The sequence below is a fragment of the Zophobas morio genome, unplaced genomic scaffold (assembly GCF_036711695.1).
Source record: "Zophobas morio isolate AGI-343-1 ecotype UQ-CSIRO unplaced genomic scaffold, CSIRO_AGI_Zmor_V1 ptg000002l, whole genome shotgun sequence".
Lineage (NCBI taxonomy): Eukaryota > Metazoa > Arthropoda > Insecta > Coleoptera > Tenebrionidae > Zophobas > Zophobas morio.
Window position 1 is genome coordinate 5559389 of NW_026972107.1, and position 27849 is coordinate 5587237.

Sequence of the window (27849 nt, forward strand, 5' to 3'; positions counted from 1 at the left end):
TTAACGTCTGAATCGATAAAATTACACAGTTGTGGTGAATGTAAAAGAATCTTTAGGGTCGCTTGCTTTTATTTTTGAAAGAATTTCCTAGGATATGAAAAACTAAGTCTCTATTTTCTCTCCTATCTTTTCTTCTTCATTTTCCGTTTGCGGAGAAGGTAATTGCGGCTCTCTACGTGATTCGCTCGTCGTAGAAGAAATTGCGTCAGTTGGCGTAATCGCGACAGAGTCCTCGAAAAGCCACTAGTGGGCGCCTTGGTACTAACGTGTTTACGCTTACATAAACAATTTAGCCTTACCTTGAAAGAATGCAACCATTACATTGCTCTAAAATGGTTGTGGTATCAGTATTTCCTGTAAACTAGTAGCAAAATTATAATTACTAAAACGCCACCTTATCATAGTGCTTATCATTCGCTTTTGATACTTCAAGTTTTAAATACCCTCAAAATAACATGTCTTGGTTGTTAAAATATAAAGTGTATGCTTTTCAAGAAAAACTTAGCCCCTAAAAATAATGAATGAGAAGACACAAAAACACGAAATCTAATAAAAACTGTGAGCTTCACTGTTAAACTTTAAGTTACGATCAACACATTGCTGTATAAGGAAACCAGTCTCGTTCGCAGCTCGTCGGGTCAATTTAAATATTGACCTCGTGTAGAGTATTATACGTAGAGATTTCGTTTGACTGTGTCTATGATAATTTTTACGACGGAGTTCGTTCGACATTTCGTTCCCATAAATTCCTTTAATTACGAACTCGAAATGTCATCGGTAATTCAAAAAAAAACTCAAAATAAAATTTTCAGTATTTAATTAGTACATAAGGTATATATATAGTAGGTTGACAACTACCGCTAACACCTACTATTGTCTTTTCTCATTGTACTTATTTTTATAATGCAAGAGAGCTATAATAGGAGCCTCGAATCCCAAGTGTAGAACTACTGAACCCAACACTACCAAAACTGAAAGTCCCAAAGCCCTAAATAGCTGAAATAGACCCATTAAAACCCACAGTTGAATTCAGTACTTACTTACAGTGATAGAGGTACTAAAATACACCACTTCCTTCTGGTTAAACAAGTAACTAGAAATCACGCTAAAATGGACCAAGTAGATGCAATAAGTAAGTCTACCAAAAATTCTAAACACGGGTAATGAGAGAAATGTGGCAACAAAACCTACAAACTTGTTACACTCATTATTATCAACACAGAAAAAGTTACCTCCATTTCCACTGACACAGCTAAAAATAATAAAAGAAACCGCTAAAGCCCACAGCGGTTTCGCCAAACCATTCCATAAAGCCGCACGATAGACATCGTATTCTCCAAAAAAAACCGTTTGTTTCAGAATTAGATTTATCATAACGTAAAGAGATAAAACCAAAAGAGCAAAATGTAGATTTTTGGAAAGTCTGAATTTTCGAAAATGGAACAAATAACCGAAAAAAATCCCTATGAGCCAACTTGGCGCGTGGTGAATGGTGGAAAAGTAAATAAAACTTGCGTAATCCTCGTTCCACCTGAATAACAACATTTTCATTACAATCTAACAATTTTTTAGTTTCGTACTCAAAAGGCGTGAATCCTATTCTTTTGTATATGGTTACGGTGATGCTGTAGATGGTACTCGCCACAAAAGCGGCAGCCATTGCCCCAATGACGCGTCTGGGGTATTTTCTGATAAAAAATAAAATCAAGGGTGCACAAAGATATAGCTGGTTATCGACTGCTAAGTACCAAAGATGCATGCCACACTACAACTGAATCATGAATATCTACAAACCACACCCACGTTGTATCTACCATCTTGAAATTCATAATTTTAGTGAAAAAAAAGAAAGCAGACCACCAAGTCTTGCGACAATGAATTGCTAAATAGTTGTTAGTGAAAAAACCGTATGGTCCGGTTGATGCAAACTTTACCAACGACGTGTGTATCAAAATTATAGCCAAAAGGGCTGGCGTCATCCTAAAAATTAATAGTAATTTTCGCAACACTCGGTATATACTTTGAATACCTCACGTATCTAATCAAATAGAAAGCACCCAAACCCACTCTAAACGTCTCTGTACGTTTCAAATAAATGTAGCTTCTCAGAAATCCACTAACGGCAAAAAATGTATTGACTGTATACATAGGTGACCACAAAAATATACTCAGTGTTTCGTGTCTCCACTAAAATTTTTGAATGTTAGTAGTTTGCGATGCATAACTTCAACCTACTTCGGTGAAAACGTAAAGCAAATTCTTGACACTAAACAGCTGAAGAACAAACACGTGACCCAGCACGATCCAACAACAGCTCAGGACTTTAATTCCGTTTAAACAGTCTAAAGGCGTGTTTGAGCTTGACGCTACAAGTTTTTTTATGTTTGTGTATATTGAAAACGCAACAAAAATATTTAATTCGTCTCCTACAAAACATAAGTTATAAATTGTAACACAAACTTAGTACTTACCTCTCATTTGTAAGTAAAAGTCGTACGAAGTACTCACAACAATCAGAAATAAAATAACTGCGAAGAAAATACTAAAACACTTTTGTCGTTATTTTATAAAAAATTATGTCGCGCTTACAAAGCAAAATAGTCTACTGGTGTTCTTTTCACAGATTTATCTTTATACTGACACATATCTTCTACTACAGTTATGCGTACTTTAATATTGAAATAATTTTCCAAGTAACTTGAAAGTTTTGCTACATTTTCACTTGAACACGATTTTGGAATACACACACCCCACATCAGGGTTGGATCCTTCATCACATTTAGCACCCCTTCGAAGTCAATATTTGCGTTTGTTTTAAATATCTGAAACCGAATTTCAGTTGATTCATGACGAGAAAATCTCACTACCTCGTTTTCTTTCACACTCGACCTAAAAGAACCCAGAACTTCGTCAAACACCGTCACGAACAAAGTGCAGTATTGACCAGCTACGGTCCGGTTACCCACATTTTCGTCTATTTCTAAACATTCGTCATAGTCACCCATGAAGTGAAAATTACCCTTGAAGAGTCCGGGAGATATTTTTCCGGAAGCATCGAACACTAGATCAATTTTAATCAAACGTTGCGCAACTTACGTACTTACTTTTTGCAATCCATAACTTCTGGTCAGACTCGTTGGTGATCAGAAGTTTCAAATCGGCGGCGCAATTTTCATGCAAGTGACTGTTTTTGATTGCTTTGCGTGCGAGAGAATTGAAAATTTGAAGCGGGATTTTGGGTGAGAATGATTGTGAAAATACAACCACAGGAAAAGTCAAAATCAGTGGTAGGAACTGCATTGCTGTGCCACGTTAAATTGTAATGTAGGAAAAGTATGCACTCGGTAAGTTTATGTTAAATAAACGTCATTTCAGATAAGATTTATTGTCGGAATAAATAAGTCAAAGCACGTCATCTTATCAAGACTATGAAATAAAGAACACTGTAAGCGTGGTGGAAGCATTTATTGATACGGAATTGCGGCTCTCTGCGCAATCCGCTCGCATTTATCACACCACACAATACAAAACAATTAAATATTTTTCGTTGCAGATTTTTCTTCTTGTTGGTCCTTCAGAGACACTATAGGGGCTTCAAACCCCAAGTACAAAATCACCGAAGTCGCCAGCACCAAAACAAACAATCCAATAAATTTAAACAACTAAAACAAAACGTAAAATGTGTCTTCAAACTTTGAATTCTTACAATTTCGATGGTACCGAACTGTAGCGCCTCCTTTTGGTTGCCGAAGTAGTACAAAAGGACGGTAAAATGCACCAGGTACACACTATAGGTAAGTTTGCTTAAAACTCGAAACACGGCATGTGACAGAAAAGTATTGACGACACCTACAAAACCTGATGATTGTTGAAATTGACACACGAAACGTCTTACCGCCGTTGCCGACTCCACAGCTGTAAATTATAAAACAAATACATAAAGACCACAAAGGTCGTGCTAATGCGTTCCATAAAACCGAACGATGAAGACTGTATTCTGTACTTATGAAAACAGTCTGACCTGTGACCAGTTTTAGCATAACCCCCAGCGAGATAACCCACAAGAGAAGGTTCAATTTCCTCGACGGTTTGAATTTTTTGTAGTAGAACAGATAACCAAAAATCAGCCCTAGTAGCCAACAAGGCATACGATGGAGAGTCGAAAAGTACAAATAATTTTGGAAGTCGTCACTCCACCTACGAAAAATGTTCAAACACCTTAAATACCGACGACTTACTTACTCAAATACAGTAAAACCGACTCCCTTAGTCTGAGTTACAATCACACTATAAGTGACGCTTATAATAAAAGCAAACACCATTCCTTTCATTACTTTTGTGGTGGATTTCTTGATATTGAACAAAATTAAAGGGGCGAAGATGTAGAGCTGGTTATCGATTGCTAAGTACCCGAGGTGTAAAGCACACTACAATCGTTTTTATTATTAAATAAAACTGTCTCTAGAACTTACTCTTTTGAAGTCCATAATTTTCAAAACGAAAAAGAAAGGTGACCACCAGGTGGTACCACAATGGTTTGCTACATAATTAGCTATAAAGAGTCCATATGGTCCGTTGGCTAAAAATTTTAGCATAGTGGTGTGTACTAGTACCGCTGCCACTAAAGCCGGTGTTAGTCTAAAACCAACAAATATATAATCTCTGTCGTACTAAATCTACACCAACCTGATGTATCTAATCAAATAAAAAGTGACCAAATCGACAGAAAACACCTCAGTGTGTTTTAAATAAATATAACTCGTTAGAAATCCGCTGATTGTCAAAAATGTGTCAAACGAGTAGTGACCTGACCACATGAAAGTGTGAAACGCTTGGTGGTTCCACTAAAACTCGTTGGTTAGAAAAAGTCAAAATAATTGAATTTTACCTCATCGTAGATGTAGTGGACGTTTTTTGCAATAAACCTATAAAAGAGTACTGTATGCCCTAATACAACCCAGGTACTACTTATCACTTTGATTCCGTTCAAGCAAGTGAGAGTATTGTGGTTGTTGGGACGCTGCGACAAAAGTCTTTCGAAGTTAGTGTAGGCGGAAAACACAACAAAAACATTCGGGGTTTGACCTAAAATAGACAACTTGAAACGGTACTAAGTGGAAGAAGTGCGTACCAGTTAAACGTAAATAGGCGTCGTAGGTGGTACTTGCAATTGTCAGAGATATAGTTACTACGAAAAAGTAACTAAAATATAGAGATTTATGTAAGAAAACAAAAAAAGTATCAAACTTACTAAGAAAAATTCTCCAGGTGGGTGGTTTTTAAGGGTTTGCCTTGATAAAAACACAAGTCTTCTTCCACACTTACGTCTCCGCTTACTCCAAGTGTGTCCATGAAGTGTCTAGCAAAGTTTTGTACGCTTTCTAGAGAACAGGATTTTGGGACACACACCCCCCACAGTAATACAGAGTGTTCTTTTTCAGTCGACACTTCTCTGAACTCCAGTTTTGATAGATACTCTTCTAGTTCTTTGCTTTTAATAACTGACTTGGTGAAACCCAGAGGTTTATAATGAGTTGACACTCGTAAAGTGCAATACTGGCCCTTAATATTTCTCTCAGTAACGGCTTGTTCTATATCCAGACACTCGTCGTAGTCTCCAAACAAATGGAAATTGCCGTTAAAAAATCCGGGATAAATTTTGCCGCTTGCGTCCAGCACTGGAAATTAATTCAAAAGTAGACACACCTTTATTAGAAAAAATACGTACTCTTGAAAGCCCACATTTTGGTTTCAAAAACATCTGACAACAAATTGGATAAGTCGGCGGCACAGTCAGCATCCAGGTCACTGTTTTTGACGTACTTCAGCGCGGTTTGGTTTAGAATTCTAAGGGGTACGTTGTACAAGGATGAGTGAGAGTACACGATTAGAGAGAAAAATGTAACAATTTTTGTTAACTTCATTGTGAGGAACTAAAACACTAGTGTGAAAGTGTGACGGTGAGTCATATAAAAGTTAATTACTGGTTTAATGCCAAGGCGGCTTAGCATTAACGTTTATCAGGTGGTTTTGAATTTTAAATGTGTTTATTATTCCGTCGTCAGTTGACGCGGACATGGACACAGTTAAATACCGTTCAGTATTTTTTTAGATCGTAAATCTAGTAATTTGGTTGACAACAAATTTCGTATTTGCAAAACTGAAATTAATGATAAAATTGGTGGAAAGTTGTTTCGACAGAACTTCCCTAGCTCCTGAAGTACAATGAGACATATCCAGAATCCCTATAAGTTAAAATAAACATTTTTAAATATGTAATGCCAAAGCAATTTCTCTTTGCATCACCCTGTATAAGCAAATCGAAAAAATATAAATGCAAATGCAATAACCATTTCGAAAGTGTGCGGTACTTTATTGAACGATAAAAAAGCAAAATAAGCTGCTGCAAACAAAACTCAGGCAGCAGCTCTTTGTGCAGGTGGCTGCCTAGCTGCAAGTCATAAATTAGTGGAATGACCGGAAGTGGCCAATTTTGAATTTTGCACAATCTCGAGATCATATGTGTCAAACACGAAATCGTATTTTTTAATAACCAAATTAAAAACAAAATTTTATTTTCCGTTATTACATTTAGGCCAGAACTTCGGGGGCCTCATATCCGTATAAACCGTCTCTGCACAAGTACGGACATTGTAAAATACACTTACTGCAGATTATTTACGGGAATAGAGATATCTGAGCAAAATGTGTAGTGTTTAAAATGTTGATGTTTATACATCGGAAGAATGTCACGTAGACATTTCTTTGATTTGAATGAGTTTATCGCCTCAAAACAGGTGAATAAAATTACTCAAGTTTCAATTGAACAAAATATTTATTTTATAATAATAATAACAATAATAATAATAATAATAACATTTATTGATTTCAACAGAAAGAAACACAATTACAGAAACCACCAAATAAAGTAAAAATAAACTCCTATAAAAAATAGCTAGAAAATTGACAAAAAATTAATTACCTGCTAAGATAAAACCGATTTTGGCAAATGACATACTTTCTAAGAAAAGAGAGGGTGGGTGGGCGGGGCTAGTACTTGCTAAAAGATAAGAGTGATTTTGGCAAACGACAAAATTAACTCAAAAACAGGTCAGGTCAGAATTCTCCAAAAATAGAACAACAAAATCCCCCAAAATTGCTTTAAATAATTTACAAAAAAATCTCCATGGACTCCCAAAATAATGCACCAAGGGAACTCAAGAGTTTTCCGAATTAAGAGAAAAAAACAAGAGTTTTTCAAATTCGTAAAAATTTATCCGAAAATGAAACACCAGGGGACCTAAAATTAACCGCGAAAAGTAAAAAACTTCAATTTTGCAACACTAACTCATTTCAAAGGCCGGATTCTTGGACAAATGTCTTTTCATTTTGTGTATCTCTCCTTTTATTTCAGCGCTACTTGTTTTGGCTATTTTACTTTTTTCTGGCCATTTTGTTCCAAAATCTTAATTTTCTATACCCCCAAGCACAAGTTTCTTCAGAAAGTCACATTTAATATTTTTGTTTTTTCAATTTTTCGAGTCCTAATTTTTGAATTTTTCGTTTCTTCATACATTTGTACTTTCATAATTTTGGCTTTATCAATTTTTAATTTTGTTATTTTTCCATTATTAGATTTTTTTCATTTTTGAGTTCTTCGATATTTCCAGATATGTATATAATAATTTTTTTTATTTTTTTTGTTCCTGATTTTTCAGTTCTATGCCAGAATTTTTCTAGTTTCTAAACTAAAAATTTTCGATCTTACTTCTTCTGAATTTTTCAATTTTTCCGATTTTTCTCAAATATTCCATTTTTTAGTGTTTTAATTTTGCAACCGTTTTTTATTTCCTCAATTTTTTGATTTACAATTTCTTCAGTTATCAGTTTTCAATTTTTCAATTTTTCGACTTTCTAACTTCTGAATTTTTGGTTCTTAGATTTTTCGTTTCTTCAATTTTACGATTATTTTTCAGAAAAGTTAAGCTAAAATAAAACTGATTTTGGCAGTGACATACTTTCTAAGAAACTACAGGGTGGGTGGGCGGGGCTAGTATCTGCTAAGATAAGACTGATTTTGGCAAATAAGATACCCTTGAAGAAAAGAGAGTGCAGGTGGGTGGGGCTATAGGCTTCTAAGATAAAACTGATTTTGGCAAATGACATACTGTCTAAGAAAAAACAGGCTGGGTGGGCGGGCATAGTAGCTGCTAAGATAAGACTGATTTTGGCTAATGAGATCTTTCTAAGAAAATAGAGGACGGATGGGCGGGGCTAGTTCCTGCTGAAAAATAAGAGTAATTTTTGCTTTTTTGATTTTTAGTTTTGTTATTTTTCCATAATTAGATTTTTTAATTTCTGAGTCCTTCGATTTTTTCAGATATGTATATATTTAATCTTTTCATTTTTTTGTTCCAGATTTTTCAGTTTTAAGCCTTAATTTTTCTAGTTTCTAATCTAAAATGTTTCAATTTTACTTCTTCTGAATTTTTGTATTTTTCCGATTTTTCAAATATTCCATTTTTTTAGTGTTTCGATTTTTATCTTGCAATATTTCGATTTTTGCAGTTTTTTATTTCTTCAATTTTTCGATTTACAATTTCTTTAGTTTTTAGTTTAAAATTTTGCAATTTTTCGACTTTTCAACTTCTGAATTCTTGGTTTTTAGATTTTTCGTTTCATCAATTTTACGATTATTTTTCAGAAAAGTTAAGCTTAGCTAAGATAAATTGATTTTGGCAATGACAGATTCTCTAAGAAAAGAGGGGGCGGGTAGGCGGGGCTAGCAGTTGCTAAAAATAAGAGTGATTTTGGCAAACGACATACCCTCTAAGAAAATAAATAGAGGGCGGGAGGGCGGGGCTAAGATTGCCTATTTTACTGTTTTTGTTCTAAAATCTGAATTTTTCGTATCCCCAAGCACATGTTTCTCGAGAAGGTCACAATTAATATTTGTGTTTGATCAATTTTTATATTTTTAATTTTTGAATTTTTCGTTTCTTCAGTGTTTCGGTGTATCAATTACACTTTCATAATTTTCGCTTTTTCGATTTTTATTTTTGTTATTTTTCCATTACTAATTTTTTTAATTTTTGAGCTCCCCGATTTTTTCAAAAATGTATGTTATATTAAATTTTCTCATTTTTTTGTTCCTGATTTTTCAGTTTTATGGCCGAATTTTTCTACTTTCTATTCTAAAATTTTTCGATTTTACTTCTTCTGAATTTTTCAATTTTTCCGAAATTTTCAAATATTCCACTTTTTTGATGTTTCGATTTTGGCAAATGACATACCTTCCAAGAAAAGAGAGGGTGGGTGGGTGGGAGGGGCTAGTAGCTGCTAAGATTGCCTATTTTACTGTTTTTGTTCTAAAATCTGAATTTTCCGTACCCCCAAGTACATGTTTCTTAAGAAGGTCACATTTAATATTTTTGTTTGTTCGATTTTTCGAGTTTTAACTTTTGAATTTTTCGTTTCTTCAGTTTCACGCTGTATCAATTACACTTTCATAATTTTCGCTTTTTCGATTTTTAATTTTGCTAATTTTCCATTATTAGATTTTTTTTTAATTCTTGAGGTCTTCGATATTTTCAAATATGTATATATTAAGTTTTTTCATTTCTTTGTTCCTGATTTTTCAGTTTTATTCCTGAATTTTTTTAGTTTCTAATCTAAAATCTTTCGATCTTACTTGTTCAGAATTTTTTAATTTTTCCGATTTTTTTCAAATATTCATTTTTTTTAGGGTTTTGATTTTTAATTTTCAACCTTTCGATTTCTGCAATTTTTGATTTCTTCAATTTTGCAGTTTTAAATTTTTCAATTTTTCGACTTTCCAACTTCCGAATTTTTCGTTTTTAGATTTTTCGTTTCTTCAATTTTACGATTATTTTTCGGAAAAGTTAAGCTTAGCTAAGATATAACTGATTTTGGCAAAGACATACTTTCTAAGAAAAGTGAGGGCGGGTGGGCGGGGCTAGTACCTACTAAGATAAAACTGATTGTGGCAAATGACATACTCTCTAAGAAACGTGAGGGTGGGTGGGCGGGGCTAGTAACTGCTAAGATAAGACTGATTTTTGCTAATGAGATCCCTCTAAGAAAATATAGGGCAGGTGAGCGGGGCTAGTACCTGCTAAAAGATAAGAGTGATTTTTGCTTTTTCGATTTTTAATTTTGTTATTTTTCCATTATTACATTTTTTAATTTTTGAGTTCTTCGATTTTTTCAAATATGTGTATATTAAACTTTTTCATTTTTTTGTGCCTGATTTTTCAGTTTTACGGCCGAATTTTTCTAGTTTCTAATTTAAAATTTTTCAATAAATATTCCATTTTTTTCGTGTTTCGATTTTTATTTTGCCACCTTTCGATTTTTGCAGTTTTTTATTTCTTCAATTTGTCGATTTATAATTTCTTTAGTTTTCAGTTTTAAATTTTTTAATTTTTCGACTTTCCAACGTCTGAATTTTTGGTTTTTAGATTTTTCGTTTCTTCAATTTTACGATTATTTTTCGGAAAAGTTAAGTTTAGCTAAGATAAAACGCTTTTTTAAAGTTATGTATTTTTAAACACAAATGTGGACTTTTCTTGGGTTTATGTTGGCATAACGGAAGTAATTGTGTGACAGATATGTCAATCGTGGCATGCGATAAATTTAGGTTATGTTCTGAATACATTTTGCAAATTGAAAATGTCATCAATATGTCGATGTTGACAGCTGAAACCGGAAATTATATATACAAAACTTAATGAGCAATTTCAACTAAGTAAAAATCCAGGATTGCCAACAGGCTCAGTCATTTCTGACCACGCGGTATTATCACAATTTTAACGCCAATAATAATTATAAACTTGCCCTATTTCTTCGAAAATTGCTATCAACACCACCCCAATCCTCCTAAAAGTCTAGGTGGAGGCTTTAGCAATTTATAATCTTCGTAACACATCAAATACGTGGGGTAGCTTATCTCGTTAAATTTATCGTCACAGGTTTTAGAGCATTTAATCTTATTTATGTGACCGCGGTGTTAGTTTACGATTTGCTTTCAAGTCATCATTCTCGCAACCTCCACCCCCGACCCGGCTCTATCCTCTCTGTTTACATTTTTAATCGAACTTTAATATCGCCGCATCCCTCCTCCGAATAAATCCCCGCTTCTAAGACGACCATCCAGACAATCTCCCATTGTGGAGTAGTAAAAGCCGGCGACCGATGTCCATATATCTAATAGGAATCTGGTGAATGTGTGTGACGTCTCGGCGTGCATTGAGCCCAGTGAAGCGCCCTTATCGATACAATTTAACATCGAGCTTAATGCAGCCATTATTGTCGAAAAGTTCGCTAGTGCGGGCGGTAAAAATGGGAGATGGGTATCCATTTAATTTCGAGCAAGTTCCCGCTATGTGATGTATAATTTAGGTTTGTGGAAGTAACGAATGCCTCGTTTGAGTCCCGTTGAGAACAATCATAATTAAACAGCTCCAGAAGTAATGTAGCGGAAAGGAAGTGGAACACTGGAAAATGCTACCGATCGAAGTGCGTGTTTTAGTTGAGAGAACTGCGGGAGATACATTTGCATAATGTAAAACTTCTCCACAACAGATTCGCGTTTAATGTATCTATCAGAAACACCGATTCGTGATAGCGTAGAGCGGAAAAAGCGGTATTGTTTTCGACCGTTTATCACATGCGAAGGACTGGTGAACAAAGCAGGCGATTCACTAGTTCGCAAAATTGATTGTCTGTTTTTTAGTTTTGATGATGTACCTACTTACTAATAGAAACAAGTTTTTGCGATTTTTGTTTTCGGGTAATCTCTATAAAAAAAAATCCAATGGCGATAAAGATACTTCTGCAACTTTTTTGACTTGAATTTTTTACATCAGTTTTTAAATTTTGTAGTTTTTAGATTTGAGTTTTCGAGTTTCCAGTTTTTAAATTTCCAATTGCAATTTTTCGTTTCGTTATTTTTTCAATGTTAAGATTTTATAATTTTTTGTTTTCCAGATATTCGCTTCTTCAATTTTTCGAATTGGAATTTTTCTACTTTTCATATTTTTCTTTCTTCAATTTTTACATTTTGGAATTTGTCGATTTAAAATTTCTGGAGTTTACAATTTTTAATTTTTCAATGTTTCGTTTCTTTAATTTTTCATTTCTTCTAATTTTCGATTTGCAATTTTCCGTTTCGGTATTTTATTTTGTTTGTTTTTACAAATTTTCGATTTTTAAAATTTGCAATTTTATATATTTTTTTCAATTTTTCATTTCCTCAATTTATCGATTTACAGTTTTTCGATTTTTCATTGATATTTGTTTCTTCAATTTTACGATACGCAATTCTTCGTGTTCTCATTTTTAAATTTTTCAGTTTTTCGATTTTTCACGTTTTGGACTTTTTGCCACTGTTTGAAATTTCATTTTTGAATTTTTCAGTTTTTTGATTTTCCATATTATGAATGTTCGAAATTTTGGATTTTGCAATTTTTCGATTTGCAATTTCACGAGTTTTCAATTTTAATTTTTCATTTTTTACTTCCCGAGCGTAAGCAAAGGAAGTATTGTAATCGAGTCCGTCGGCCGACTCTCTACTTTTACGTTTTCTCGATCTTTCATGACCCCTAGAAGACGAAGAAATAGGTCTCCCATTTCCGTCTGTCTGTCCGTCTGTCCGTCTGTCCGTCTGTCCGTCTGTCCGTCTGTCCGTCCGTCTGTCCGTCCGTCTGTCCGTCCGTCTGTCCGTCCGTCTGTCCGTCCGTCTGTCCGTCTGCCGTCCCGGATTTTTATTAGACAGATAATCTCCGAAAGTACTCGACCGATTGTTGTGAAATTTTGTACTTATATTAAGAATATCATGTAGATGGTAAAACGCTAACCAAAATTTGTCTAATCATCCCCACCACTAATGCGATGACGTCACTTCAAAATTGTACATAGTAAATGGGTTTTCAATTGTATAAAATAACATAGTCCTACACATGTAGTTTACAACTTTGAATCGACTTTTCACCCGAAACGTCCAGATTTTTGGAAAAAAAATCAAAATTATAAAACAATATTTTGAAATTTAATTTTTAATCTGCTAACCAGAATGCTTTGAAATGTTGCAGATGTTTTAAGGCTATAAAGAGCATCATAAATCTTTAGTCAAAAAATATTTGCTTATCCCCTCCAAACACTCGATGACGTCAGCTCAAAAGTTTGTGGAATAAATCATATCTAAAATGTACAAAATATGATGAGTCTGTACTTGTGATCTATCACTCCATTCATATTTTTTGGATTTGCATATACAGGGTGACTCAAAAAAATTAATGAATGCGTAAATATATTTTATTGATTTAATCAGGAACTACAAAACCGAATGCTCTGAAATCTTGCAGATGTTTTAAGGCTATAAAGAGCATCATAAATCTTTAGTCAAAAAATATTTGCTTATCCCCTCCAAAAACTTGATGACGTCAGCTCAAAAGTTTGTGGAATAAATCATATCTAAAATGTACAAAATATGATGAGTCTGTACTTGTGATCTATCACTCCATTCATATTTTTTGGATTTGCATATACAGGGTGACTCAAAAAAATTAATGAATGCGTAACTATATTTTATTGATTTAATCAGGAACTACAAAACCGAATGCTCTGAAATCTTGCAGATGTTTTAAGGTCATAAAGAGCATAATAAATGTTTAGTCAAAATATATTTGCTTATCCCCTCCAAAAACTTGATGACGTCAGCTCGAAAGTTTGCCGAATAAATCATATCTAAAATGTACAAAATATGATGAGCCTGTACTTGTCATTTATCACTCCATTCATATTTTTTGGATTTGCATATACAGAGTGACTCAAAAAAATTAATGAATGCGTAAATATATTTTATTGATTTAATCAGGAACTACAAAACGGAATGCTCTGACATCTTGCAGATGCTTTAAGGTTATAAAGAGCATAATAAATGTTTAGTCAAAATATATTTGCTTATCCCCTCCAAAAACTTGATGACGTCAGCTCGAAAATTTGCCGAATAAATCATATCTAAAATGTACAAAATATGATCAGTCTGTACTTGTGATTTATCATTCCATTCATATTTTTGGATTTGCATATGCAGGGTGACTCAAAAAAATTAATGAAGGCGTGAATTTATTTTATCGATTTAATCAGGAATTACAAAACCGAATGCTTTGAAATCTTGGGAATATTTTAAAGTTATTATAAGCATGGTAAACTTTTGTTCAAAATGTATTTGTTCATCCCTCCTAAAAAAATTGATGACGTCACCCTTAAATTTTGCTGAATAAATCCTATCTAAAATGCAAAAAATATGATGAGTTTGTACTTGTGATTTATCATTCCATTCATATTTTTTAGATTTTCTTAAGAGGTGGTTCAAAAAAATTAATGAAGTCAATTTATTTTATTGATTAAATTAAAGGCAACACTTATTATTAGTATTACACCCCAACCAACCCAATTTGGTAGACACGAAATTTGTTAAAGGAAAAACTCGCTTGAAACATAAGGGTAGCATGCTTATTTACATCGACTTTAACATTACAGACCTGCATTTGTTTTATGCGGTCACTTGGTTCCGCGAATGCGAAATAGACATGTTTACAATCAACCAATTTCACCGTCAAGAATTAAAATAAAACGCAATGTTTTATATAATAAGCGGAAGTCGAAGCAATAAAACCGATGGTCGTTTTGTTTACAGTTTCTCTGTTTGACTCTCACGTATGCTGTTACGCTTGTCATCTTAAATTAAGAATGTTTATACATAAACGATTTTCAGTTGCCCCTCATATTACTAGACAGCGGATTTCTGTCGGGCTACGTCACGATTATAGGGGGGGACGTGCTGGATTGCATAAATATAATTAACGATTTATTAATCAAACGGCTAAGTAAATGAGAACGGGAATTAACAGCAGAGTGCAACGAAACAACGTTATTCTAATCTCAAATAAACGAAGTGCAGTCTGCAACGGCAATGAATTCGCATCCCGTGCGAGCCGTACCGAGTTTGGCCTTGCCTAGCCCGACAGAAATCCGCTCTCTAGATATTACACACCGGCGCCGTATACGTAAGTAAATTGTTTCGTTATTTTATTGATTATAAGAAATCAATATTCAAAACGACCCAATTCATTTTCCCGAAAATTTGGGAACACAATAATTTTATTCTTAGTATTACACTACATCTATCCCAACTGATGTACGTGTCCTTGCAAAAATGTTGATGACGTCATCACAATTTTTTTTTAAATTCCCACTACAAAAATGTAATGAGAAAAAAAAACATAATAGGCATGCAGTCGTCAAGTTTCCGACAGCGAGGGAAGTACTGTCTAAACTCTTTAGACCAATTTTTTTTTATTTTGAACTTTGCGATTTGGAATTTTCTGTTTCGTTTTTTTAATTTCATAATTTTTGAATTTTTCATTTCTTCAATTTATCGATTTGCAATTTCTTATCGATTTTAATTTCCTCAATTTTTCTATATGCCACTCTTCGAAATTTCATTATTGAATTTTTCAGTTTTTTGATTTTCCGTCTTTTGAATGTTCGAAATTTTGGCTTTTGCAATTTTTCGATTTGCAATTTCACGAGTTTTCAATTTTAATTTTTCAATTTTTTTATTTTGAACTTTTCGATTTGGAATTTTCTGTTTCATTTTTTTATTTCATAATTTTTCAATTTTTCATTTTTTCAATTTATCGATTTGCAATTTCTTATTGATTTAAATTTCCTCAATTTTTCTATATGCCCCTCTTCGAAATTTCATTTTTGAATTTTTCAGTTTTTTGATTTTCCATCTTTTGAATGTTCGAAATTTTGAATTTTGCAATTTTTCGATTTGCAATTTCACGAGTTTTCAATTTTAATTTTTCAATTTTTTTATTTTGAACTTTTCGATTTGGAATTTTCTGTTTCGTTTTTAATTTTATAATTTTTCAATTTTTCATTTTTTCAATTTATCGATTTGCAATTTCTTATTGATTTTAATTTCCTCAATTTTTCTATATGCCCCTCTTCGAAATTTCATTTTTGAATTTTTCAGTTTTTTGATTTTCCATCTTTTGAATGTCCGAAATTTTGGATTTTGCAATTTTTCGATTTGCAATTTCACGAGTTTTCAATTTTAATTTTTCAATTTTTTTTATTTTGAACTTTTCGATTTGGAATTTTCTGTTTCGTTTTTTTAATTTCATAATTTTTGAATTTTTCATTTCTTCAATTTATCGATTTGCAATTTCTTATCGATTTTAATTTCTTCAATTTTTCTATATGCCACTCTTCGAAATTTCATTTTTGAATTTTTCAGTTTTTTGATTTTCCATATTTTGAATGTTCGAAATTTTGGATTTTGCAATTTTTCGATTTGCAGTTTCACGAGTTTTCAATTTTAATTTTTCAATTTTTTTTATTTTGAACTTTTCTATTTGGAATTTTCTGTTTCGTTTTTTTAATTTCATAATTTTTCAATTTTTCATTTCTTCAATTTATCGATTTGCAATTTCTTATCGATTTTAATTTCCTCAATTTTTCTATATGCCACTCTTTGAAATTTCATTTTTGAATTCTTCAGTTTTTTGATTTTCCGTCTTTTGAATGTCCGAAATTTTGGACTTTGCAATTTTTCGATTTGAAATTTCACGAGTTTTGAATTTTAATTTTTCAATTTTTTTTATTTTGAACTTTTCGATTTGGAATTTTCTGTTTCGTTTTTTTAATTTCATAATTTTTCAATTTTTTATTTCTTCAATTTATCGATTTGTAATTTCTTATCGATTTTAATTTCCTCAATTTTTCTATATGCCACTCTTTGAAATTTAATTTTTGAATTCTTCAGTTTTTTGATTTTCCGTCTTTTGAATGTCCGAAATTTTGGACTTTGCAATTTTTCGATTTGAAATTTCACGAGTTTTGAATTTTAATTTTTCAATTTTTTTTATTTTGAACTTTTCGATTTGGAATTTTCTGTTTCGTTTTTTTAATTTCATAATTTTTCTGTGCCATTTCTTCAATTTATCGATTTGCGATTACTTATTGATTTTAATTTCCTCAATTTTTCCATAAGCCACTCTTCGAAATTTCATTTTTGAATTTTTCAGTTTTTTGATTTTCCATCCTTTGAGTGTTCGAAATTTTGGATTTTGCAATTTTTCGATTTGCAATTTCATGAGTTTTCAATTTTAATTTTTCAATTTTCCAATTTTTTTTATTCGGAATTTTTCGATTTGGAATTTTCTGTTTAGTTTTTTTAATTTCATAATTTTTCAATTTTTTGTTTCTTCAATTTTTGATTAGCAATTTTTCTAGTTTCCGTTTTAAATATGTAATAATAACAAGAATAATTTTTAAAACATTTCATTCTTCAATTTTGCGATTTTAGAATTTTTCCGTTTGGCAATTTTTTTATTTTTCGATTCTTCGATATTCGATTTCTTCAAATTTTCCATCTGCAATTTTTCGTTTCAGTATTTTGTTTTCTTTACTTTTACAAATTCTCGATTGTTCAAGGTTCCGATTTTAGAATTTATCGCATTTTGAAATTCAGTTTCTTCAATTTGGCGATGAGTTATTTTTCAATTTTTCATTTATTTTTGTTTCTTCAATTTTACGCTCTGCCACTCATCGAGTTTTCATTTCAAAATTCTTTAGTTTTTCGATTTTCCAACTTTTGGATGTTTCTTCAATTTTTAGATTTTGCGATTTTTGGATTTTTCAATTTTTCAGGTCTTTAATTTTCTGATTTGCAATTTTTCGTTTCGGTTTTTTGTTTTCATTTGTTTTTCAAATTTTCGGTTTTTTAATGTTCCGATTTTATATTTTTCCTTTTTTTAATGTAGAATTTTTCAATTTTCGAATTTTTTGGTTTTTGGAATTGCAATTTTTCGGTTTTCTAATTTTCGACTTTTCATTTTTATATTTTTCAATTTCACGATTTTTCAATAATTTTTCGTTTCTTCAATTTTTGAACTGAAATTTATCTAGTTCCCATTTTAAATATGTCATTATAGTTGCAATTTTTTAAGATTTTCGCTTTTTCAGTTTTACGATTTTAGAATTTTTCCATTTTTCAATTATTGGATTTTAAAACTTATTCATTTATTCGATTTTTTAGTTTTTCGGTTTTTAATTTTTCAATATTTCGATCTTTCAGTGTTACAGTTTTTCGACTTTACAATTTTGAGATTCTATATTTTTTCGATTTTACAATTTTGGGTTTTCCACTTTTGCAATTTTGCAATTTTCCGTTTTTTCAGTTTTTCGACTATTCAATTTTTCATGATTTCAGTCTTTCGATTTGCAATTTTTCGTTTCAGTTTTTTATTTTCATTATTTTTTCAAATTATCGGTTTTTCAATGATCCGATTTTGTGTTTTTTCTTTTTTAACGCAAATTGTTCCAAGTTTTAGATTTTTTAGTTTTTCGATTTGCAATTTTTCGGTTTCCAATTTTTCATTTTTCAGTTTTAGATTTTCAGTTTCTTGATTTTTCAGTAATTTTTTGTTTCTTCAATTTTTGATGTGAAATGTTTATAGTTTCATAATCTTTAAAAATTTTCACTTTTTCAATTTTATGACTTTTTTCATTTTTCGATTATTGGGTTTTAAAGCTTTTTTATTTATTCGATTTTAATTTTGCGATTTTTAAATGTTTTTTGTTTTCAAATCAAAAAAAAGGGAAACATTGCAAAATTGTAAAATTGAAAAATTTTGCAAAAATCTGACAATTGGAAATCAAGAACTTGAAAAATTGAAGAATCTAAAACTACAAATATCGATAGTTGGGTCATTAAAATCGAAAAGTGCAAAAACGAAATATCATAAAATCGAAATATTGAAAATTAAAGAAATTGAAAAATCGGGCAATTGGAAAACTAAAAATCGCAAAACTGAAAAACTGAATAAACAAAAAATTATATCGAAAGAAACATTGAAAAAATAAAGGAAATGAGAAAATGAAAAATAAAAATCAAGAACATGAAAAATTGACGAAACAAAAAAATTGAAAAGTCGGTAATTAATAATTGAGGAAAAGAAAAATCGTGAAAAGAAAAATTGTAACATCGAAAAACTGTAAAATTGAAAAACAGCAAATCGAGAAATAAAGAAACGAAAAAATGAAAAAATTTTAAGTCGAGAAATAAAAAAATTAAAGTTGAATAAACGAAAATTTATGGAACGAAAACATTCAAAGATAGAAAAATGGAAAAATGAAAGAAAAAGAAAAAGGAAAAATGGGGTATCAAAAAATTGATCGAAGCTAAATACGAGTAAATCCAGATTTTTCGAAAAATTATAAAAACTATGACCGCACTGATATATCACAAGTATAGAGGCGAAATATTTTACATATCTAAGAGAGAATTTATTAGGCAAAATTTTGAGATGACGTCATCAATTTTTTGATAGGGGATAAATGAATAAATTTTTATTAACTATTTAATACGATTATGATAACCTTAAAATTGTATAATGTTATTTATATGTATTATAATTATACAATGTTGATTCATCGACTATCACATGAGTATCTTGTTTAATAAAATTAAAACAAATATATTATTGTAAATTTTGGATATAACGTCATACCATTGGTGGTAGGGATATTAGTCAAATTAGTCAGTCTTATGTGTCCAATAAAAATTGATACAGATAGACAGACAGGTGGCACCGGGAGACCACTTTTTGTTACTCTAGAGGTCATGAATCGTCGAAAAAACATGAAAGAGTGAACACTTAAGCTCAGGAAGTAAAAAAAAACTGTGCATCTCGATGATAAAGTTCTTTTATCACGCGATAATTTATGTCGGGGCATTCCGTGTTTTCCAAGTTTAAGAACTTATCAATGCAGATAAGGTCTCATTTTTAATTCCGCAAACCTATCCCGTCCCATGTGTTTGGTAAAATTTTTGTCCGATAAATTTATTAAAAGCAGCCGCTCGTACAGTCGATAAAATACCCACTCCGTCGGAACCTCCCTTATTTTGAATGCGCCATGTACGGCTCCCCCGCAAGTAGCCGCCTTAATAAAACTTGTCGAATAAAAGTGGTAACCGGGCCATATTGGCCGGGTCAGTGAATGAAATAATAAAATAAGCTCGAAAAATGCCTCGAACGGGTTTCGGCATTAAAGTTGCATGAGGCAAGTTTGGTCCGAAATTGGTCGTTATGTATGGAAATGGTAATTGTACCTTGACCGTCTCTTATCATCGGGGTGTAGTCAGTTCACCCCATCGAAATTATGCAAATCCGCATCGAGTTTGTGTAACCATAGCTTGGCCATCATCAAAATTTACAAACATTTGTGGATCAGCCGAGGGAGTTCAAAGGCAACGCGACGAGGTCGTATGGGTTTCACGTCCCACGTTGTTGATTCAACGTCCTTGTTGTATTTTATTGGCTTTCTTCGCGGTATTTGCTCTTCGCGGTGCAACTATTTGGTTACCGATCGGCGCCATTACCCATTGGTATTCCGCGGCCGCAGCGGCCGTCGATGGCGAGAAGTCCGGGTTCCGGGTGCCCATCAAGCGATTCTTGTTATAGGACGGCCGATGAGGCAGTCGTGCGTATCCGCGCGCCGATCTCATGCTGATGTGGCCGCAAAGTTCAAATCTAAATATAAATTGCTATTGGCGGGGCTGCGCCGATGTTTACCGCTCAAATATTTGTGCTTTTATGCCGATCGCGAACGATGCACTTTACATGTTCCGGGGCTTTCCCGGACTTCGCCCGGACTCGCTCGCTCCCCACAGCTTTATGCAGATGTCAACGAGACTGTCTCAATCGCAATTATAATGGGGAGGGACGCGGGCTCTCGCTCTCACGTACCGAAAGAATTCGGCAGATCATAGCGGAAACGTCGCCGATACCGCAGGAAAATTGTCAGGGGATAAATGTGGTAATACGAGGGATATTCAAAAAAGACTAAAACCGTCAGCCATCTTAGTGTACATAAAATGATGGACTTAATAGGTTTTAGACCATCGCAGGGTTGGAAATTATTACGTTTAAATTTTTAGCTAAGGACGTGAAGCGCCCAATTTCCAAACAATTATCCGACTGTGACATCTGGACTGATAATTACACCACAGTAGCGGAAATTTTGACGCAATGTATCGCAATTGGTGAACGGTGGTTGCAAAGTTGTAAGCAACTAACTCAGATATTTTGGCTTAACTATTCCTCCAATATGTGGAAAGAAGAAATGTACGAACCTCCAAACTTAGGCAAACTTGTGGACAGACTTCGAGAGGTAAGTTTTTACGTTTTGGGGATTGTAACTAACTTCGGTTCGTAGATACTCAACATCCAAACACTTCTGAGACAGTTAACGCGGTTGTTGACTCCACAAGAACAAGAAGATTTGAAAACGAACGACATGTTTAAAGATTTCAAAAGTAACACTTGTAGTTCTATTTTCTTACATCTATATAAGTTCTTTTGTAGATCTTAACATTTTTGAGTTTGGTCAATACTCGACTAACCTGTGGTTGAAAGTTTGCAAACAATTCGAATATTTACTCCAACGAGCCGAAGAAAAAGTCGCTAGTAAACTAAAAAAAACAACTATCAAGCATCGACGCCAACACTCGACAGCTTCTTCACGAATTCACCCGATATTCTGCTCTTATTAGTAGACCTATTTTAAAGCAAACCCTTCTAGCGGAGCGTCAACACTTGCTAAATTCTCTTTAAGACTACGGACGACATCTTCAATCTCAAAGCACTTCTGAAAACACACTGTACACCAGATATGACACACCTCAAGTTGTCGCTGATGTGATAATCGCAAAACAATTAGAAGCTAAAGCCAACAAGGTGTTACAAACGTCACAAAAACTGTTAGAAGATCTCAAAGGTTTTGAAAGTTTGCAACAAATGGTGACTGAATTGTTGAAAGATCTGAAACAACAACACGCCGAGCTTTTTGACTCATGGACCAGCGAAATTTCGTCTTTGATTAAAGAAGGGGTTTTGACTTTGAAAGAATCTGAGCCGGTTGTGCAGTTTTCTAAAGATAATAATAAATTAATGAGGGTCAATAATTCGACCGTTTGGTGACTTTGATTTCAGAAGTTCGACAGTTTAAAGCTTTGGGTTATCATATTCCGAGTCATATTGACCAAACTAGTGAGCACGCGAAGGAGTTTATGAAATTGGCAAGAGTTCTAGAACAGGTATTTGAAAAATATTTCTAGAAAGTTTCTATATTTGGGTTGCAGATCGCCAATTTTCATAACACTAACGGTAGTAGGATGATCAAGAGTCAGAGACCGATGATGTTGGCTAGTGCGCTAGATCTTTCACGTCTGGTTCAAGAGGAAAAAGTTGTCTCTTGGGAGGACACAAAGTCGGTTGAAAAGAACGTCGATACGTTGAAAAATGCAGTTGAAAAGTTATCAAAAGCGAATTATTTATTGGCTTCGTACTACTACCAAATTATGGTCAAAGTATTAAGATCTTTAAATTTCATTATTTTGCTAACTTAATTTCACACCAATTGTACATCAAATCTCTTGAAGATGTTGACTTAATCAAAGACTACAGCAAATGGAAAGATGCCACTAAATACATGAGAAACATCATGTCCCAAGTCGAAGAAAAGGGTTTCAAAAACATGCAAACGTGGAAAACCGATGTTGGCACAAATCTGTGCACAGTACTAGAGAAACAATACATTAGAAGTTTAGACATTCTTCATCTATATCTGTCGGAAATCTACACCGATATAATCTATCGAAAGTCTGAGTTACAGTTTTCTCCAGACCAACTGTCCTAATGGAAAAATATCAACACCAACTAAAAAAGTTCTTAGATATTCCGAAATCCTTTCGCGGGGTTTCGGAAAATTCTGACCACAATATGTTTGCTGATATTGTCGGTAGGAGCCAGAAAGATCTAGAAAAAGTCAATAAGCACACGGAGGATCTATTTGAGCAACTGGGAAACGTTTTAAAACACTGGCAGTCGTGGCTTCAGTTAGATTCCCTTGATGTTAGTAACTGACAAGTTGGCAGCACTGGGATCTACATTTCAAAGCTTCTAAAACCTTTGGACAAGAAATAGCTAAATTACCAAGGTATGCGTTCTACTTGACATTGTAGCAATTTTGATACACAATTCTAGCACTCAAGAAAGAGTAGAATGCTTCTTAATCGGTCTGTCTAGACTGCGTTCAGACCTAGAATCCCACAACGGAAGCTACTGGGATCAACTAGTTCTTTCTCTTAAGAAATCCATAGCACAGGACGTCGTCAAACTCCAGAATTACGTCGATCCTTCAACCGCCATTCTCACAAAACAACCAGTAACTCTAGAAGAAGTAGGAGAATCTGGTGCTGCGCATGCCAACATTTTAAAGGAAAGATCACCAGTAGAAATTCCAGAATTCTGACAACTTTTACTTTTGGTGTTTCAGATGGAAGAATGCTACAACCAAATGATTCAGAAATCCCAGACTTTGTCCAGCTGGACACGAGAACAAGTTGATTCAGTCAACCGTTTGAAAGGGGCGTGGGAAAAACTTCAAAGCTTTCTAGAAAACCATCAACACATCATTGCCCAACAAATGGCGACTATTAAGACAACCCTAAACATTGAAAGCGAAAATCTGGATAAAGAAATAGAACGGTTTAGTGCAAAGTGGGGGCAAATTAAACCCAAATCACACATTGGTCAAATCGCCGATCAAAATATCGACGAGTTGCATAAACAGTTGACTGGTATTAAAGAGAAGAAGGAGCACTGGCACGAACTGATGCTAAAGAAAGAGAAGGTTTCGCTGACCATGATAAATTCGATATTGAGAAACCTGAGCTTAGGTTGGTCGAAGAGCTAGAAGCCGACTTGAACAGAGAAGAAAAGTCGTGGACGCTTTTCGAGGAATTTTATAACGAATTGGAAGCTTTGACCAACGAAGACTGGATAGTCTTCAGGAAGAAGATCTACTAGTTTGACGACTTTTTGTCAACCTGGCAAACAAAACTGAATAATGCGTCTCAAGGGGGTGACCTAGAAATGAGAATTTTGCAAGAAATAGACAAATTCCAAGTAAACCATTTTAACAAAAGACGGCAATACATTTTTTTACGTGTTTAAGAGTATGGTAGGTTGTTTGAAATACGTGAAAGGTGAAGATTTTACCGACAAACTTTGCATGGGCGTGTTCAGTCTTCTCCAAATGCCACTAAAGCCTTTAGACGACTTGAAATTCAAAAACATTTTAGACGTTTCAGACAAATTAACTTCTTCAGTCAAAGAACTACAAGTAAGTTGGGTTTTTCAGGTTCACGTAACTCGAATAGACTATAGGCAATCTGTAAAAAAGCTGCAAGCGAAATTGTGGTTCGACAAGTTCTAGCAGAACTCGATCAGTGGGACGTTCAAGCCAGATTTATTCTAACAGTTCACACAAACTCTAGAGGCAAAAACGTCAAGCTGGGGAAAGATTTCAAGGAGATTTTAAGCAACGTAAGTACCAAGAACATTTCCCCAAATTTACACACCAAAATCGATTTAGATCGGAGACAACCAAAGTCTGCTCCAATTTGTCAAAAATTCCGCCGATTATTATGAAAGCTTCTCAGAACGTGCAAGCTTATGGGAGAACAAACTCGCAGTCCTTGACCAAAACTTGTCTCTGTTGGCCCAAATCCAGCGCAAGTAATCATCTACCAACACCTTAGACCACAACTTACCTTTTTTCGTAGATGGGTTTACTTGGAACCCATTTTCGCAAGCGGAACTCTAATCCAAGAAAAGTCCAGGTTTGATAAAATCGACAAAGACTTCCACCACGTTCTCATCTTCATTGAAAAACATCCTCGAGTTTCTTCTTTGTGTAGATACCCAAACCTGAGCGCAATTTTGAAAAACCTCCAAGACCAGCTGAACCGTTGCCAAAAGAGCTTGGATAATTTTCTCATGGTTGTCAATCGACAAGCACTGAGAACCAACTGATTTTTTTTCTTTTAGGAAAAACGTAACAAGTTTCCGCAGTTTCTCTTTCTAGGTGATGACGATCTTCTAGAAGTCGTTGGTCAGTCGTCTGAAGAACAAGTCATTCAAGCGCACCTCAAAAAATTGTTTGCTGGAATTAACACGATCCAGTTGAATGACGACGGTAGCAAGATCATCGCGATGTGTTCGCTACAAGATGAAGTCGTACCTTTAACCAACCCGATCAATATAAATAGACCCGTGGAAGACTACCTCAACTCCTTAGTAAAAGAAAAGCAATCCACACTGAAAGAGCTTTTGGTTGAGTGTCTCAGCGAAGGCCAAAACGCGGATCCTCTTAAATACCCTTCCCAAATTTTGTGTCTTGCTGATAACATCACGTTCACACTTAAAGTCGAACAGGCAATAGCTAACATGACTCTACCGCCTCTCCTCGCGTACTACAAAGCCCAACTACCTCACTACAGCTCTTTGGAATTAAGTGCCGGCGAAGAAACGTCTTTTGCGTCAATGAACCTCAGCAAGAATAACGACAACAATACTCTAGAAGTTAAACTGAAGGCTCTTCTTCTGGATACCATACACCACATTGACGTTCTTGGTGAACTCCTCGACGTCAACGTAACCAAAGTTACTGACTGGGTTTGGCAAAAACAACTACGGTTCTATTCCAACTCAACTGGTGAAGTCACCGTCAAAATGGCGAACGCTCGAATGGACTACGCGTACGAATACCTTGGAAACTCGCCAAAACTAGTACGCACTCCTCTTACCGACCGCTACTTTTTAACTTTAACCCAAGGAATGCACTTGAGTATGAGTGGTAACCCGTATGGTCCAGCAGGTACTGGCAAAACCGAATCAGTGAAAGCTCTGGGGGGTCTTCTAGGAAGACAAGTTCTAGTGTTTAATTGTGATGAAGGCTTAGATGTTGCTTCTATAGGGAGAATTTTATCCGGATTGGTCCGAAGTGGCGCTTGGGGCTGCTTCGACGAGTTCAATCGACTAGACGATGCCATTTTATCTGCTGTATCCATGCGAATACAACCCATACAAATCGCTTTGAGAACAAACCAAGCGAAACTGGTTCTTCTAGACCAGGAAATTGTCGTCAACAAGCACTGTGGCATTTTCGTCACTTTGAACCCCGCTGGTGGGAGTTACGGCGGTCGAAACAAGCTACCTGATTATCTAAAGCAGTTTTCAGACCCGTGGTGATGACCCATCCGGACCATGAACAAATTGCACGAACTTTGCTACATTGTGATGGTTGCGAACGCCGACATCATTGGGAAAAAACTGATCGAAATTTTTGATTCGTCGAGTAAGTTGTTAAGTAAGCAACAACACTACGACTGGGGTCTTAGAGCTATAAGAACCATTCTAACTGGCTGCGGCAGGGCTTTAAAGTTACACAGAAAGAAAACTGAAGAAGCGGAAGGTAACCAGTTGTTTGTTGAACCTACTTTGGTTGTCAAAGTGCTAAGAATGGACACTTTATCAAAACTGACGTTCTCTGATAGCGTCAAGTTTGAAAGATTAATCAAAGACGTGTTCAAATATGTGGTTGTTGAAGACATGGGAAACGAAATCCTTGTCAAAGCTTTGGAAGAAAGCTGTCAAGATTTGGCACTTGCGGTTAACCAAAGACAAATTGACAAGTGTTTAGAATTGTACGAACAACTGAAACAACGAATGGGAGTGGCTATTGTCGGACCACCCAGTTCTGGCAAAACTTCAGTACGAAATTTGCTCTTCCGGGCTTTACACAAAATGGGGAAAACTCTCAAGCAACACGTCTTCAACCCGAAAAGTATGCAAAAAACCGAGCTTCTGGGTCAAATCGACTTAGATACCAGACAATGGTGCGACGGAGTTTTAACTCTTTACAGTCTTCAAGTAACCTCGGAACCCTCAGATAAATGTTTGCTTACATGTAACCAACATTGACAGTTGTTATAGATACGTGGTCATGGATTGTCTGCGATGGTAACATCGACCCGGAATGGGTGGAAGCTCTAGATTCGGTCCTTGACGACAACCGACTCCTATCTCTACCGTCCGGTTGGAGAGTCCAATTTGGTCCCAATGTCAACTTCATATTTGAAACACATGACTTAAGTCACGCTTCACCTGCCACGATCTCAAGAATGGGTATAGTTCTACTTAGTGAAGAAGATCTAGATTTGAACTCGTACATCAACAACTATGTTAAAACACAGTCTGAAGACTTTGAAATTTTGCTACACTGTGATTGTTACGCGAACGCCGACATCATTGGTAAAAACTGATCTAAATTTTTTATTCATCGAGTAAGTTGTTGGGTAAGCAACAACGCTACGACTGGGGTCTTAGAGCTATAAGAACCATTCTAACTGGTGGCGGAATCTAACTTCTACAACTGAATTATTAGTGACGTTTTTACGACACACTTGTGCGTAACAAATACCTGCATATTTAACATTTCATTGGCATCACTGATAAAACAACTCATAAAATTCATAAATTGTTTACGGCTCCAGATAAAAAAAAGCGGAAACAGTCCGATATTACGAATTAAAAACTTTACTTTTTACTAGCCTTTTACCACTCATACTTAAAAAAACACCATTACTGTCCATATACGAACACTCTCAATTTAACTGAAGAAAAAAATTCAGCTAAACGTACATTCACTAAATCAGAGTACTTCTCCTTTAAAAATGACGCGAACCACCCACACACATTAAAAACAAACCATTATCCAAAACAAACAAATACACCCAACCGCAACCCAAAGAAATCCACACTTTAAAAATTTTATTTAAAGCGGATAAAATCTCCCGACATCTCGGTTCGGTTTAAAATTTATATTTTCCAAATCGCTTGG

The 27849-nt window shown here is 34.3% G+C and overlaps 3 protein-coding genes across 3 annotated transcripts in view; 1 reads left to right on the forward strand and 2 right to left on the reverse strand.

The window, feature by feature from the left end:
- Positions 1–870: 870 nt before the first annotated feature.
- Positions 871–3300, reverse strand: LOC135139127 (nose resistant to fluoxetine protein 6-like). The gene is made up of 11 exons (XM_064069615.1): positions 3105–3300; positions 2868–3061; positions 2590–2822; positions 2472–2542; positions 2236–2426; positions 2030–2187; positions 1815–1980; positions 1581–1765; positions 1233–1531; positions 1045–1187; positions 871–996 (listed from the first exon to the last, which is right to left on the reverse strand). Exons 1-11 carry the CDS (start codon positions 3298–3300, stop codon positions 871–873), a joined length of 1962 nt encoding a protein of 653 aa, XP_063925685.1.
- A 202-nt stretch (positions 3301–3502) lies between these two features.
- LOC135125424 (nose resistant to fluoxetine protein 6-like) overlaps positions 3503–27849 on the reverse strand; it is a 102432-nt gene continuing 78085 nt past the window's right edge. The window contains exons 2-11 of the mRNA XM_064051043.1: positions 5729–5847; positions 5252–5678; positions 5132–5202; positions 4889–5085; positions 4687–4844; positions 4473–4638; positions 4243–4427; positions 3896–4197; positions 3707–3849; positions 3503–3662 (exon numbers count right to left, since the gene is read on the reverse strand). Of these exons, the coding sequence (XP_063907113.1) occupies positions 3534–3662; positions 3707–3849; positions 3896–4197; positions 4243–4427; positions 4473–4638; positions 4687–4844; positions 4889–5085; positions 5132–5202; positions 5252–5678; positions 5729–5744 (1794 nt within the window). The 5' untranslated portion in view covers positions 5745–5847 and the 3' untranslated portion in view covers positions 3503–3533. The remainder of the gene's footprint in view (positions 3663–3706; positions 3850–3895; positions 4198–4242; positions 4428–4472; positions 4639–4686; positions 4845–4888; positions 5086–5131; positions 5203–5251; positions 5679–5728; positions 5848–27849) is intronic.
- On the forward strand, positions 24124–27343 carry LOC135139981 (cytoplasmic dynein 2 heavy chain 1-like). Its single transcript, XM_064070738.1, is given in 9 exon segments — positions 24124–24288; positions 24333–24491; positions 24541–24683; positions 24731–24947; positions 24996–26178; positions 26181–26250; positions 26252–26871; positions 26943–27260; positions 27336–27343. Coding segments are annotated over 9 exon segments (2883 nt in total).

Coding starts and splice junctions, on each gene's coding strand:
- LOC135139127 (XM_064069615.1), bottom strand. CDS start 3,300: ATGCAGTTCCTACCACTGATTTTGACTTTTCCTGTGGTTGTATTTTCA. Junction 2,427..2,471: donor CTTTTACTTACAAATGAGAG/GTAAGTACTAAG, acceptor TATGTTTTGTAG/GAGACGAATTAAATATTTTT. Junction 997..1,044: donor ATTTTAGTACCTCTATCACT/GTAAGTAAGTAC, acceptor GGTCTATTTCAG/CTATTTAGGGCTTTGGGACT.